At 47.9% G+C, this 14,359-nt stretch overlaps 1 protein-coding gene and 1 non-coding gene across 2 annotated transcripts in view; both read left to right on the top strand.

The window, feature by feature from the left end:
* Positions 1-6,116: 6,116 nt before the first annotated feature.
* TRNAK-UUU (transfer RNA lysine (anticodon UUU)) lies at positions 6,117-6,189 on the top strand. The gene has a single exon. It is a non-coding gene; the product is annotated as a tRNA-Lys (tRNA).
* Positions 6,190-12,448: 6,259 nt separating this feature from the next.
* LOC142566044 (1-phosphatidylinositol 4,5-bisphosphate phosphodiesterase epsilon-1-like) overlaps positions 12,449-14,359 on the top strand; it is a 305,298-nt gene continuing 303,387 nt past the window's right edge. The window contains exon 1 of the mRNA XM_075676754.1: positions 12,449-12,650. Coding sequence (XP_075532869.1) covers positions 12,580-12,650 — 71 coding nt within the window. The 5' untranslated portion in view covers positions 12,449-12,579. The remainder of the gene's footprint in view (positions 12,651-14,359) is intronic.

The following is a 14,359-nucleotide window of genomic DNA, read 5'->3' as shown; positions in this document are numbered from 1 at the left end:
TACGTTAAGGATTGTCACCGCCTCGAAGGGAATGTCGATCGGTATCAAATTGTACCGCTTCCCTTCAAAACCGGGGGAAGCAACCCTGCGGCTGCAGTGGATCGTCGCGGTTCGTGTCAGTCTTCTGAATTCTGTTCAACGAACTAAGACGTAAATGCAAAAACAAGAAAAATAAAATAAGAACGAGCAGCGGCATCTGTAAAAATATGCAATATAGCGTCAACTGCACAAAAACGCGTGAACTGATCCCCGCTCTTGTAAATCAGTTTAGATAGTTTTTTAGCTCGTCTTGCTCCAAAACAAACGCGTAGTGGTTGTTACGTGCCAAATCTAGCTTCGTAAGCGCGCCATGCTGGAGCTTTGTACGCGCTGTGTTTCTTCCTGCGTCAAGATCAAGTCGCGAATGCTGGAAAAGAGCTCATTCGCGCCGATATTTTCTCGCGCTTAGAACAGAACTAAAGTTGGAGTACACTGCAGCACACGTGGAGTATTTGCAAATTAGCATTTCTCTCGCACACGCTAGCGCATATTTGTTCAGTCTTCACGTTGTTTAGTCTCCAGCTGATTGCCCTCTATGATGCTTCAGCGGTAATGCCCCCTCACATTCGAGCCCAAACGGCAATACCAGAATATGCTCGAGGCACTTTGTTCAACGGAGAAAAAAAAGCACTTGCCTGCCAATTCGCCAAAACCTCTACAGTTGTGAGGTGCAAGGTACGCTCCAATGAAGCCACAAATGACAGTTCAAAGACGCCCACGGCCGTATTTGCTCACTTAAGTGGCATAAAATCATGATTTGTTAACTCACTTTGAGTTCGACGTAAGTATGCTTGCTTTGTTGTGACAAATACTTCCCGACCTGCGGTGCTTGCTTAGTGGCTATAGACGGTGTCGGGCTGCTAAGCACGAGGTCGCGGGATCAAATCCCGGCCATGGCGGCCGAATTTCGGTGGGGTCTAAATACCAAAACACCCTTGTAATTTGATTTATGTGTAGGTTAAAGAACCCCAGGTGGTCCAAATTATTCCGGAGTCCCCCACAACGGCGTGCCTCCTAATCATATCGTGGTTTTGGCACTTAAAAAAACATGATTTAATTTAAGCACCTCGCTGTGATGTCCGTGCTGTTTACTTATTTGACATGATATACATGGCTGTTGTAAATTTGACGTCCTTTCTCAAGCGTCGGTAGTCCAAGATAGGCTTCGATGTTTTCGATTGCCTTAAAACCACAATTTAGTACGACCGGCAAGTTTCAAACGAGCGCCGCAAAAGCATGCCTCCGTAGCAGCGGCCGCCTCGGTGTTTCGCGCAACTGACACGGTGGCGCTGACGGCTGAACCGATCGCTGCGCCGCCTGACCATTGCAGGGTGCCTATAGTAATGGCAACACCCTCCAGAGAACTTAAGGCCTTCTGGCCGACCCTCTCCCCTTGAGCTACGTCACGCAGAAGAGGCCAACATAGAATTTCCGTGCAGCGCGCTGCGAAGCTACTAGCGGCGCACCTGTGCTGAAAATGAAGCGCGGAAGATATGCAATAGTTAACCCCTGCTATTCGGAGAAGACCCAGGCGAAGACGGCGGCGACAACAATTCGATTAGTTCCAGGAGCCGTGCCGCTCCTCGAATAACTTCGCGGTTAAACAAGTCCCGGCATGCTCGGCCATGCTGCCGCATGCTTCCGAACGCACATATTTTCTAGACGTGACCAGTGCATGCAGTCTCAACACTTGTGCTGTGCTTACGATTGTCTATACCGCTAGTCTTCATTGCCCCGGAATGTGGAGTGCCATGCCAAGATATGCCTAATAAGTGCTGCGTGCCCAATTGCCGGAGCAATTACAAATCGGTGGAGAAAAATCACGTCTTCAAGTTTCCGCAAGATATAGAAGCCCAGAGTGCCTGGATTAGGGCGATAACATATGCAGATTTCATTGTATCACCGCACTCCAGGGTAAGATGTTCAGCACTTCTTTAAATAGTTACTTTTGAAAAATACGGGAAGGTTAATTGCTCAATTACAGAAAGTTCCTTTAAATCAGGAATGTTAGAATAAAATTTAGAATGACTTTTAACTTCCTTCTAAGTTTCTGAACTTCACTTCATTGAGGCCGACATCGTGCGGGAGTTCTCTCACCTCGACGACCTTACAAGGCACACCGTCACTGCACCACTCTCACGCCTGCGTCTTCGCCCAGGCGCAGTCCCATCAAAGTTTTCTCAATGAACACCTTATCTTTCGAAGCCAAGCACATCGAGGGAGGATTGTGATTCCAAGCGCATGCGCCTTGAAGCTGCTTCTTTGAAGAAAGCGTGTGAAGCGTCTGCTGAAGCATTCCGCAAGGAGAAGGAAGCGGATAAGATTCTAAACCTAGAAGACCTGATGCAATTTATAACAAGCAAAAAGTCTGCGTTCAGGAAGAGGAATTTACTAATCTGCCAAACCAACGTCGTTTAGTCACTGACCTCACGCTTGAACTGCTCGTCAGTGATGATTCCTCAGAGTTCGACGCTTGCGAGGATGGACACAAATGTCAATTTGTGTTAAGCCACTTTTTGCGGTGTAGTACGAATATTTTATTGAAGAACTACTGCTGCAAGATGAATGACAAAATATTGGACGCCAATGCTAAGGCAAGGAAGAGAAAAGCTGAAACTCTGCGCCATAAGGCAGCTGTTTCCTTGTAAATAGCTGCACGAATGTTTTATATACTGTTTCTATACTTATTTGAGTTGTTGTAAATTAGCGCAATGTGGTAATTAGCGCGTCGGCAGCGAAATTATTCATTTAGGCATAATCTAGATTGCAATAAGTACATGTGTCCCCAATAAAATTGTTCATACGCAATTGTGAAGCTAATAGAGTGCGTTACATTCATCATTGCCGCGCCATAAAAACCATAGGTACAAAAATACGGAAGGAAAAGTTTTTATGGATTCAATTTATTTGAAGTAATAGGTATGAAGTGTGCCGTATAATAAATAATAATTATTATTATAATGCACATAGAACGTACATTACAAAGACGACAAAGCGCGACGCTATAAAAAGCTGCTGGAATCAATACCTGCACATGTTTTACAAAGCTGTTTTGTATCTGTGCCTCTAAATAAATGCTTTGTAAAGTGCCTGCTGCTCATTCCGCAGTTTAGACTGAAGAAAAAGTGTGGAGTGGTCAATAAAAGCATACGGCTGCTAGGTGAACCAAGCCGCGATCCCTTCATTCAACCCGTATCCCCAAGCGTGCCGATGGCCTCTTGTCCGTGACGTCACTCGCCGAGCACTCAGGCCTTCTTGTCTAGGAGGTGTTGGTAATGGGCGCCCTATCCGATGATGATGATTATGGAAGGAACATGCAAATGCGTAGTAATGGGTGCCCTATCCGATGATGATGATTATGGAATGAGCATGTAAAACGCCTAATAATAGGTGCCCTATCCGATGATGATGATTATGAAATGTACATGTAAAACACGCGTAGTAATGGGAGCCCTATCCGATAATGATGACTATGAAATGAACATGTAAAACGCGTAATAATGGGCGCCCTATCCGATGAAGATGATTGTGAAATGAACATGTAAAACACGCGTAGTAATGGGTGCCCTATCCGATGATGATGATCGTGAAATCAGCATGTAAAACACGCGTAGTAATGGGCAGCCTATCCGATGTTGATGATGATGATTGTGAAATGAACATGTAGAACATGCGTAGTAATTGGCGCTCTATCCGATGGTGATGATTATGGAATGAAGATCCAAAACACGCGTAGTAATGGGCGCCCTATCCGATGATGATTATTATGGAATGAACATGTAAAACACGCGTAGTAATGGGCGCCCTATCCGATGATGATTATTATGGAATGAACATGCAAAACACGCGTAGTAATGGGCACCCTATCCTATGATGATGATGATTACCGATTGAACATGTAAAACAGGCGTGGCTATATCAAGGTGACGGCATGATTTCTACTCCGGCCGTTCGACGCGAGTTAACATCAAGCCACAGCGTATAGGTGGTGTCTAGAGTGCCTCGATGTCATCCTCGCGCGCCGCTCGAGGAACGCATTGAGGCACCCTAGTAGTGTCGAAATCCACCTGGTGGCGCCCTCTGTATATGAAATGTTAAACACAAGTAAACAACACAGTTAAACAAAATAAAAAGCTGAGCACGGTGGCAACTGCCAACCCCCCGTTTCAAAGGGGACGTTCCTACCTTTCATCAATCCATCCATGGGGATCTTGAAGGCTATGCTTTTCATCGTTGAATGCGGCGGACATGATTTCGGGAGCCAGAAACACGTCGTAGACATCGGGTTTTGGTTGCCACCTATTGGCCGAGAACGTTTGATTCCCGGTAGTTTTTAATGGATGCGGACTTTTTTGGCTGCGCTGCCATAGCTCTGCCTGGCTCTGCCTGCAGAGCAGGAGCACTAAAACCTGCCGCGCGCTCTGACGTGACGATCCCATCTTGGGCCGATACGTTTTGGCTTTAGTCGTGCTGCGCGATGCTTTCTCCTAATTCTTCCTTCCTCCATGCCAGGAAGAGTCCACCTACTACGTGATCATGTTACGGTACGCTTTAGTGTCTTCCACCGTCGTGCTACCTACGCTCAGCGCACACTCTTCCAAAAATTGGAGGACGCTTAAGCTTCGCCTTCAAGAGTGGAACGCGACAGCGTTCCGTCGACCCGCCAAGGGGTGTAAGACAATGGGCTACGGCGCAGCGACTACGCGCCCCGCATCGGACGCGGTGAGCGTCGAGCAACGCAGCGTTCGGCACGACAACGAAATGTGCGCCTGAGCAAGCGACGCACGCCTGAGCCTTAGAAACAGCTCGTTTCTAAGGCAACACCGCGTTCACTAGAGGCGCTTTTGTACCGCTTTGAAGCATCGAACTTGTTGCTCAGTGGTAACGTCTCCGTCTCACACTCCGGAGACCCTGGTTCGATTCCCACCCAGCCCATCTTGGAAGTTGCTTTTTATTTATGAAGTGCCTGCCGTGATTTATCGCTCACGGCCAACGCCGCGGACGCCGACGCCGACGACACCGGCTTTTCTGCGACACGAGCTCCTTAACGCTATCGCGTTAAAATGACAACTGCTGGGGTAGCAGCATGCGGCTGCCTTACTCGAACGTTGCCACGAAGACGATAAATGTATACGTTGCAATAAATGACCGTAGTTGGAAATAACATATCGAAATAAACTGCACAGGTCGGTTGGCAAAAAGCACCCGAATAAATCTTACCGTGAACCAAGCACAAACGGCCGTGTCGAAGACGAGTCCGCCTTGGCCGATTGCAGGGTCACGTGTTGGACTGACTTTTTGAGGGAGAAAAAGCGAAGGAAATGAGTTCACTAAGAATTGACTAGCGAAGACTGGCTGCGTGACGTAATGCTTCTTTCTGGTTTATTTCCTTCTGTGCGCTCAAACAAGGGAAGCAGCCTACAGTTCGGTTTTCATTAACCGTTAAAGCCAAGGCAATCCACGTTAGGGTACGTCAGCGGAAATCTTCCCGTTCTAGGCCTATGATATCTCGAGTCGACTATAGCGATCTCAAATATGTCGGTGATTCATCGTTCAATCTTTGTCAATTGTGTGAGGTGAACGAAAGCGACTGCCAGTGATCATTTGTTCCTTAATAATAATAATAATATTTGGGGTTTTACGTGCCAAAACCACTTTCTGATTATGAGGCACGCCGTAGTGGAGGACTCCGGAAATTTTGACCACCTGGGGTTCTTTAACGTGCACTTAAATCTAAGCACACGGGTGTTTTCGCATTTCGCCCCCATCGAAATGCGGCCGCCGTGGCCGGGATTCGATCCCGCGACCTCGTGCTCAGCAGCCCAACACCATAGCCACTGAGCAACCACGGCGGGTCATTTGTTCCTTACGAACGTAACAAGTTACCCAGAAATCCGATCAGATTTGGTGCTAGGTGAGAGCCGTTGCTTTGATGACTTTGCCATATTTATTTACGCTAATGTTAAGGGGAGACCCATAGCGGTCTTGGGGCCTCACTGGTTGTTGTATCGACGCATGCCAAAACCTACTTCGTTAAGTCCCCTAGACCCAAGATGAAGAGTAGGTGTATTCGTGCTGCCCGGATAGCTCAGTCGGTAGAGCGTTAGGCTTTTAACCTAACGGTCCAGGGTTCGAGTCCCTGTTCGGGCGTGTTTTTTTTTCATCTTTAATTTGTTATTTTATTAACTCATTTAGTTATTCTGATCCGATCTATTCATTCACGCAGACGGTAACCGAAAGAAAAGACTGTAAATCGAAATAAAACTGCATGATAGAAGGATGCTACCTCGTAGAGCGCGCTGTCAAGGTTCTGGCCTATGCGGACGACCTGACCCAAGTGCGTGGTAAAAAAGATAATAATAATAATAATATTTGGGGTTTTACGTGCCAAAACCACTTTCTGATTATGAGGCACGCCGTAGTGGAGGACTCCGGAAATTTTGACCACGTGGGGTTCTTTAACGTGCACCTAAATCTAAGCACACGGGTGTTTTCGCATTTCGCCCCCATCGAAATGCAGCCGCCGTGGCCGGGATTCGATCCCGCGACCTCGTGCTCAGCAGCCCAACACCATAGCCACTGAGCAACCACGGCGGGTTGGTAAAAAAGATAAACTGTATCACTGTGTCGTGTGGTGGAGCACTTGAACTTTTCTGACGATTCTGGTGCATTTGGGGGGGGGGGGGGAGTGAACTGTGTCAAATCTTTAGGTTCATGGTTAGGAACGTGGGACTTAAAACCTTCGCGCTTTTTTTCTCTTTTTTTTTTTGTATAGAAAGGACTGAAAAAAATTAGAAGCTACCTCATCAAAACATCACATCCAATCGTTTCCAGCGCACTTAGATTCAGCGCGTTGCGCGTGATGAGCGTATAAACAAAAGAAAGAAGACAAAAAAGGTATGCAGATTGCACCCACTATGGGAACCGACGTAATGCCCAGCGCTTTTAAGAGACCCGGCTAAGTAGCATCGTTTGGTGCTCTGCACAGCGTTGCCGGGTGGACCAACGTGTTTGTGTAGGCGACAAGTTGTGTGGGACGACAGCAGGAAGATGACGGCGGTGACGAAGATCATATGAAGACGACGGCATGATTTGTACTCCGGCGATACTACGCGATTTGTGCGCGATGGTACGTATGTAAATGTCATGTTGTCTTTTTCTAATACAACGATGGCAATGTTACTCAGGGGAAGGCACATTAAAACCTGCTGCACAAGGGCTGATAATGAAGGCAGTACAATGTCGGGAATCTATGTTGCGTTAGCTGTTATGAGCAGAGTATTAGGCAATGTGGGCTGGGATCCCAAAGACGGGAGGGTCTAGTCTAACACAGCGTCTCAAAGTGCTAGCGGTCACGAATGAGGACACCTGCACGTGATCGCACATGCCAAAGGCCTCAAACAGCTGGCTGACTTTGGCACCAGCGACATATGCGTGCGAGCGTGGCCTAATTAGTGTATCGGGCTGCTCTGCTCGATGTCAGAGGTTTGATGCCTCCATCTGCCACAAATATATATTTGAGAGCTCCGAAACGAAACGATGCAGGAACCGACCGCAATGTTCCTGGAATGAGGAAAAGAATACTTCGCATTTAAAAAATTCACCTCCATTCTACCCTCTGAAAGTGGATGTAGAGCGAAGCTCGTGCGGACGTGAGAGAGGTACCACCACCCCAACTGACATCAGACGACGATACACGAGCATCACCACCACAAGCAGTGTGCGTCATGTGCGGACGCATGTGTGCAAAATTGCAGCATACATCCTAGTTCTTCTAGGCCATCCGCCAAGCGCAAGTGCCTTGGTGGACGGCCTAGATCTTGATGGGCTAAATTAATTGTTTAAAAGTAAATTGCGTCAGGAAATGTGTAAAGTACGGCTTAGACACAAATTGAAGACATGGTAGCTTCGAACTGTTATAGGAATATACGAGAAAACACAATTCTGTTGTTTAGAAAAAGTTTATTTCGACGAAAGACGATACAAACATTGAGTCACAATGGCGGCACAATTCCGTCAGGACGATGACATATACAAAGTGCGAAGCTTTTTCAAAGAAGTGTCCGAGTCCACACTCAATAACATATAACCACATAGACCAACAGAAACGCACAGTTAGAGATGAACTAATTGTCAAATTATATAAAATGATGTGGACTATATACAGCGCACACAATTATTATGTACAATGATGATGTGAGAGGCACATTACATAACTTTGTAGGGATGCTACGAGGTGTGCATATACAAAAATGATCATGCATACGAGAGCACGCACACAGAAATCATGGGCACCTACATACAATGTACATTCAATGAATACTTTTGATGGCCTGGCTACAAGAACCAGGCTGGTCGATAGTTAAGCCATACGCGTCCATCAGCCACCGACAGGAAATGACCACTGTCGAAGTAACTCCTCCTCCCCAAGCAAGGAAAACTCCTCTGGCAGAAACGACAGTAGCTCCGAGTACAGCCTCTCCAGAAGTGGAAACAGAGCGCGGCGACAAGGTACGGCAACTGCCTCGCGCCGGTTACGCCATAGACAAAAAGGCACCCCAGCAATGAAAAGTCGCGCGAAGCACGCGCGAAGCAACCATGCGAGCAGCGACCAGATGTAATAAAGGGGTTAACGCCAAGGTCACGGAAACCAGCATGCACGACCCTCCAAAATACCCTAGCAACGACGCGTTGCAGCAGCATTCGCTTGATGAATTCTTGAAGGGGCAATTGGGACACAGCGAAGATGCGACCATGCCCCACCGCTTTAGTCTGTCACGCTTTGGGAGCACTTACCACCCTAGACGCCACATGAAGTCGCGTAGGTGGCCAGGAACAAAGGACGCCGTTATCGCATCCCGCACCGCATTACTGAACGTGCGCGGCGCGCTGGGGGAACCAGAGGAAGCGTTAAGGCTGACATTGTATCCACAACATAGTTTTCAAGAACATCTACATCAGGACATGCCTGCTGTACGTGGCGATAAAATGCCACGGCCGTAGAGTAAAATGCAGGTGCGTTTAACTCTTGTGGCCCGCGATGTAAGTGTACGCTTGGTAACATGTAACGAATTTTTGTGCCAAGGAAATAGCAGGCGAGTTCGTGCACGGGACACTCACGCTGTAACAGGCGGATCAGAAATCGCAGAGCAAGCAGCCGGCAGCGGACAGACCAGTTGTGTGCTGCCCGACCAAAAGAAGGAACCAATAAGAGACTGCAATGACTTAGCAACCCTTAAGGGTGGCTGCACAACGTGACAAACGTACCACATACGGCCGCAAAATACAGACTGTGCTAAGTACCTTCTTTCTAATTGGGGTAAATCGTACCCTTCAACATCCTGAATATTTCGTCTTACATCTTCAAGAATTGAGAGCCACACAGAGTTTGATGTGCCATCATAGGTGTGATCAATTAAGGCCTAAAATACAGATAGAATGCTTCTTTTGAAGACGTAAAAGTAGACTTAGGCGTGTATGTGTGGATCCAATGAACAAATTACAACATTTTGAGAAGTTTAGTGTAGCACCTGAAGTATTTCCATACTCAGAGAAAATTCCAAGGCTACAGGATAAGCTATCTTCTTCCCTGAGATACAATGTGATGTTATCGGCGAATGCGTCACAGCACAGCTACCAGGCAGTGGGAGACTGCGCACTTCAGTGTCCCTCAGTGCCGAGGGCCGAAATGGCTCAGGACTGAGTACAAAGAGTACTGGGGATAGAGGTCACCCTTGGACGAACACCACGAGTAACGGGAAATGGTGCACTTTCACGACCATCAAGGAACAATGTACCTGGGATATTTGAACAGGCATTCCTAATAGGTTCAAGGAAATTTGAGGAAAAGCCAAACGATGCCGGTACACTAAATATGCAGGTTTGTTCAAGGCGAACGAAGGCCTTTTCTTGATCTAGTGCAACCAAGAGACCCCGTGCTGACCTGGTCGGCGTGTACGTCATTATGTCACCCGTAACGAACGAGAGACTATGTATCTCTCTGCCAGGGACCGGGCATGCCTGATGGTGTCCTATTAAAGAAGGCATCAGGCTTCCCAAGCGTTGAATGACGACAGCTTTGAAAGTTTTGCGGACAACGTTGAGAAGCGTGATTGGCCTCTATTCCTCTGGACAAACTGATGATGGATCGTGCTTAGGTATCACAAAATGCGACCGTCGCGAAAGCTAACCGGGAATTCAAAGTTCTCAGAGCAGTGGCTGATAACATACACGAAAGTGACACCACTATCTTCCCAGAAGGTTAGATAAAACTCAACAGGTAACCCGTCCGGGCCTGGGGCTGAGCCACGCTTCATGGAAGATAATGCCGTCTTTAGCTAATCAGCTGACGGTCGTGCACAAAGACGGTCAGCGACCGCAGGTGTAACATGAGGCAGCCCACTAAGCATTATACTAGATCCTTGAGCACCATGATCCATTTGCATAACCGTAGGCGCCATGTTTTCAAATGCAGTACAAAGAGCGAATAATCACTCGCTGGAGGCGAGATAATAGGAGCGGCTCTTGTGGGTACAGAACCGAATGTATTCCGTTGTCTAAAGAGCAAGTTTCTTGCGAAGCGCAGAACTTCAGGTTGTGCACACGGATTACGTCTGCATCGCAAGCAGCACCTGACAAAGACGACGATGCGATTAGGCGTTGGAAACGGCTCCGTAGCTCACGCTGCCATGACCGCATTAGCGGAGTCAGTCGATTGACCCGAAGGGCACTGCGGAGCTTCGTGGCAGTGCCCACCAATCCTTCGGACATACGTTGTCTGAGTGCATCTCCTTCAACTGAACAATGCAGACTCCACTGCACCTTGAGTGTGTCCCATGACTCTGGGTCAAACCCAGAAAGAGGCGCGCGAGACTCTTGACAAGCAACGCGAATGTCGAGGCGCCACGGCATTACTGATGAGGAAGGAGGGAAGCAATACTTCAAGCATAACAGATCTGTGATCAGATATATAAATAGGAGATGAAAGCAAAGTTATCACATCAAATTGTGAGACATAGTGAGGTTAATTGCTTGGCACATAGGCGCGATATAACCTGCTTGACGGCACGCCACGTCGCCACGTGTGGACAAACGAAGATCCATGAAAAAGTCCCTATGTATCCAGCAACAAAACGGCTGGATGAGACGACGCATTTCCCGTGCGTTCCAGTCAGGTCGAACCGAGCCCGTGCTTCACACGTCTGCTCGCGTCTCTTAAACAAAATTACGGTTCAACAAGCACCACGTGACGACCGCCCAGGAAATAGACGTCCAGGTCGCGAAAAATATCATTAGACTTCAGGGCCTTCGATTTTTCATAGAGGTACAAGATACGTTACCTAAATGAAAATAGTACACAATCAAATGTCAATATCCGCCCTTGTCCCATCATAAAAACATGATTATCTCGCAAGAGAGCTCTAGTGACAAAAATTGCTGGCTCTCCCGTAATTGACAGTAGATGTAAGCATGAAATGGCAACTGTGACAGCAGATTGGTTGGAGATGATACCAGCCACAATCTTAAAATGAGTGTAGTGCGTGTTCGCAACGGTACACCCCACCCCACCGTGCTACACCACACCGCACCACATCGTACCACGCCATACTGTGCACTGGTCCATATGGATGTTGCCTAGCTCGAAGAAGAAAATCAGCTGAAGGCGGCACGACAGGCGGCGAAGACGCGAGGGAGACAGAGCACACTGCTCAGCTGGAAGAAGAAAAAAGCCCGAATAAGGCGCCACGCAGCGTGGCGCCATCTCTCGAGGCGACGCAAAACCCACCCCGCCGAACTCACGGAAAACTAGCGTTCAAAAAAGCGCAGGCAACCCTGTCTCAGCGCCAAAAGATGACAATGAAGTGTATGGTGTCCTGTATCTGCCTTTTGAACGTCGCCATTGGAAATGACGAATGAAACTTCAGTGTACTAGAAGTAATAGATTGAGTGGTATTGTGAACAAACGCTAGGAAGAATTCGGAAGCAATATTTTCTGTAACTTGTTTGGGCAGCAATTGGCGTATTTAATGCAGCCCTGACACCGCATTTTCTTAAGTTTTGACCGGTTGTCCGGATGATCTCGTTTTGCTCTCGCAACTTGCCCGGATGTTCTCGTTTGAGCGCTCAGATAACGGCTCTGGCTTTTTGCTTAATGTCACTTGAAGGTCGCCGACAACGGGAGCTGAAACCATATCATGCTTGATCACTGCGCTTGACAATTTACTAAGCGTCTTTGTTTTGCGTATATTTGATATCGCCTGGCCTCTCCTACCTTGGCTTGCGCAGGCGTTGTTTTCTTTTTTTGGGGGGCAACGCTTGATGTAGCAAGTAAGAAGCCTACATCCTTGGTGACCATGTTGTGGTGCGCAGGTGTTCCCTTGGAAAGTGCCCAAGGCCCCCGATCCACCGCCGGGCCGCTGGTGGTGGTCATGGCGGTCGGGCGGCCGCGACCCGGCGGCCGACGCCGAGCCACCGTCCCGTGCCAGCCGGCCCAGCTTCCTGGCCATCTTGGCCGACGAGGGCGTCGACTTCCTGCTCAACATGCTCAACAATGCCATTACGCTGCACAAGCGCGTCGTCGGCACCCGCCACCACTGCACGCCCTCTCACCGGTACGGCGCTTTCTTTGTTCAATGCGTAGCTTTTCCACCCATTATTGGTTGATGCCGGACATTGTCACGTCATTTCCTCACAACGCGCAAACCTACTAAAACAAAGTGTCTGCTTGTACATAAATGAACATAAGAATGGTAAGTGATAGATTTTGTCAACGCTGGGGACACAAGTAAAATGAGCGCAGTATACTTCTTAAGGCAAAGAGCAAACACTACACTAATGGAAAGTAGGGTGTGAGGCGCATGATCCCTGTTTTGAGTGAACAAGCCACAGCCTGCACTGCCCCACAGTGGGACCACTGACAAGCTAAAACCGCGTGATGGCGCACGAACTTTCAAAGTGCTCTATTAGTCTAAGAACGTAAATTCTTTTACCACAGAAGCACTTTTTTCTTGAGGGTTGTGGTATGTCTTCCAGATCCAACGAAAATTATTTTGTCGCCTGACATGGCGGCATTTGGCCGGCTTCAGGCCGATTGGGTAGCTGTTCCTAACCCGTTTGCGCCCTTCACGGAAGGTTCGTTGAGCTTTCTCTCACCTCGGCAGCAAAGTTCGGACGTTATCTCAACGGTCATCCTGAGAATGGTTCTCGATAAGGAGGTATGAAGGCCTAGCCACTGGTCACACAAAGGCAGCTCTAGATATCGTTGCAACAGGATGGTGTTGGCATCTGTCACCACTACTGATAACGAAAAAGCACCGCGAAAGAAGTTGCATGGAGACAGACGGCGCCACCCTTGCGTTGCAGAGAAATCGGTATCTTTTGAGTCGACACACATTTACGATTGCCCGAGTGTCTTGGATTGGCGCTGCTGCAGGCACTATATATACGCCAGGATATATGCTCCGCTCGCTCGTACAGCAACGCTCGGGCGCGGCAACTCGGTTTATAAATATTTCATGCATGCTTAACGCACGTATATATATATATATACGTGCGTGAGCCCTGCATGCCTCCGCCAAGAGCGATGGCTGCGTCGGCGGCAAATGATTAACCGGAGTGCTCTATAGTTTGCACTGCCAGTTTGCACCGCATCATCTGCTGTAACCTACATTGGTTAAATAATCTAATAGCCCTAGAACTCTTTAAATACGGCATGAAGCGCTGTTCGACTATGACGAACTTCATGCTACGACAAGTTCTCCGCTACAAGCGGCACGCCACGCCTTTGTCTTGTATCAGTGTAACCATCACCCTCGTACTTTTATGCATGCGCGGAGATTTTCTTCGGAGGCACGATACAGCAGATGTAGCTTCTTGGGCAGTTATAGGCATCATTGTGGCATGATGGATTTACATTGCAACAAGTGCGATTCTCAGTTATGAAATCTTTAAGAAAGAGATGCGAGAGCCTTTACTTTTGAGAGCGCATGACATGTAATAACATTAGGCAAAAGGTACCCACACTTCCTCTGTTGAATGCATTTATACAAGCAACCTCACAGCGATGTACAGTCTCAGCGGAGTACCGTCACTCACTGACATTCCCTCTGTCAAATGTCTCCGGTTTATTGTTCATTACACGAGCATTTTTGATCCACACTGAAGTAAATACGCCTTCCCACTGTCCCAATAGCGTTCCAGTGCTCTCAATGTTCTACTCTAGCCCTTCTCAAAGCACACGTAAAGAGGTGCGTCTGGTCGCATCCGTCTTCTCGCTGACGCGCGTAGCGTTCTAATGCTTACAACGCCAAGCTAAATTCCT

This window comes from Dermacentor variabilis, unplaced genomic scaffold (assembly GCF_050947875.1).
Source record: "Dermacentor variabilis isolate Ectoservices unplaced genomic scaffold, ASM5094787v1 scaffold_12, whole genome shotgun sequence".
NCBI lineage: Eukaryota > Metazoa > Arthropoda > Arachnida > Ixodida > Ixodidae > Dermacentor > Dermacentor variabilis.
Note: the sequence above shows the minus strand (reverse complement) of the source record. Positions and strands in the feature narration are given on the sequence as shown.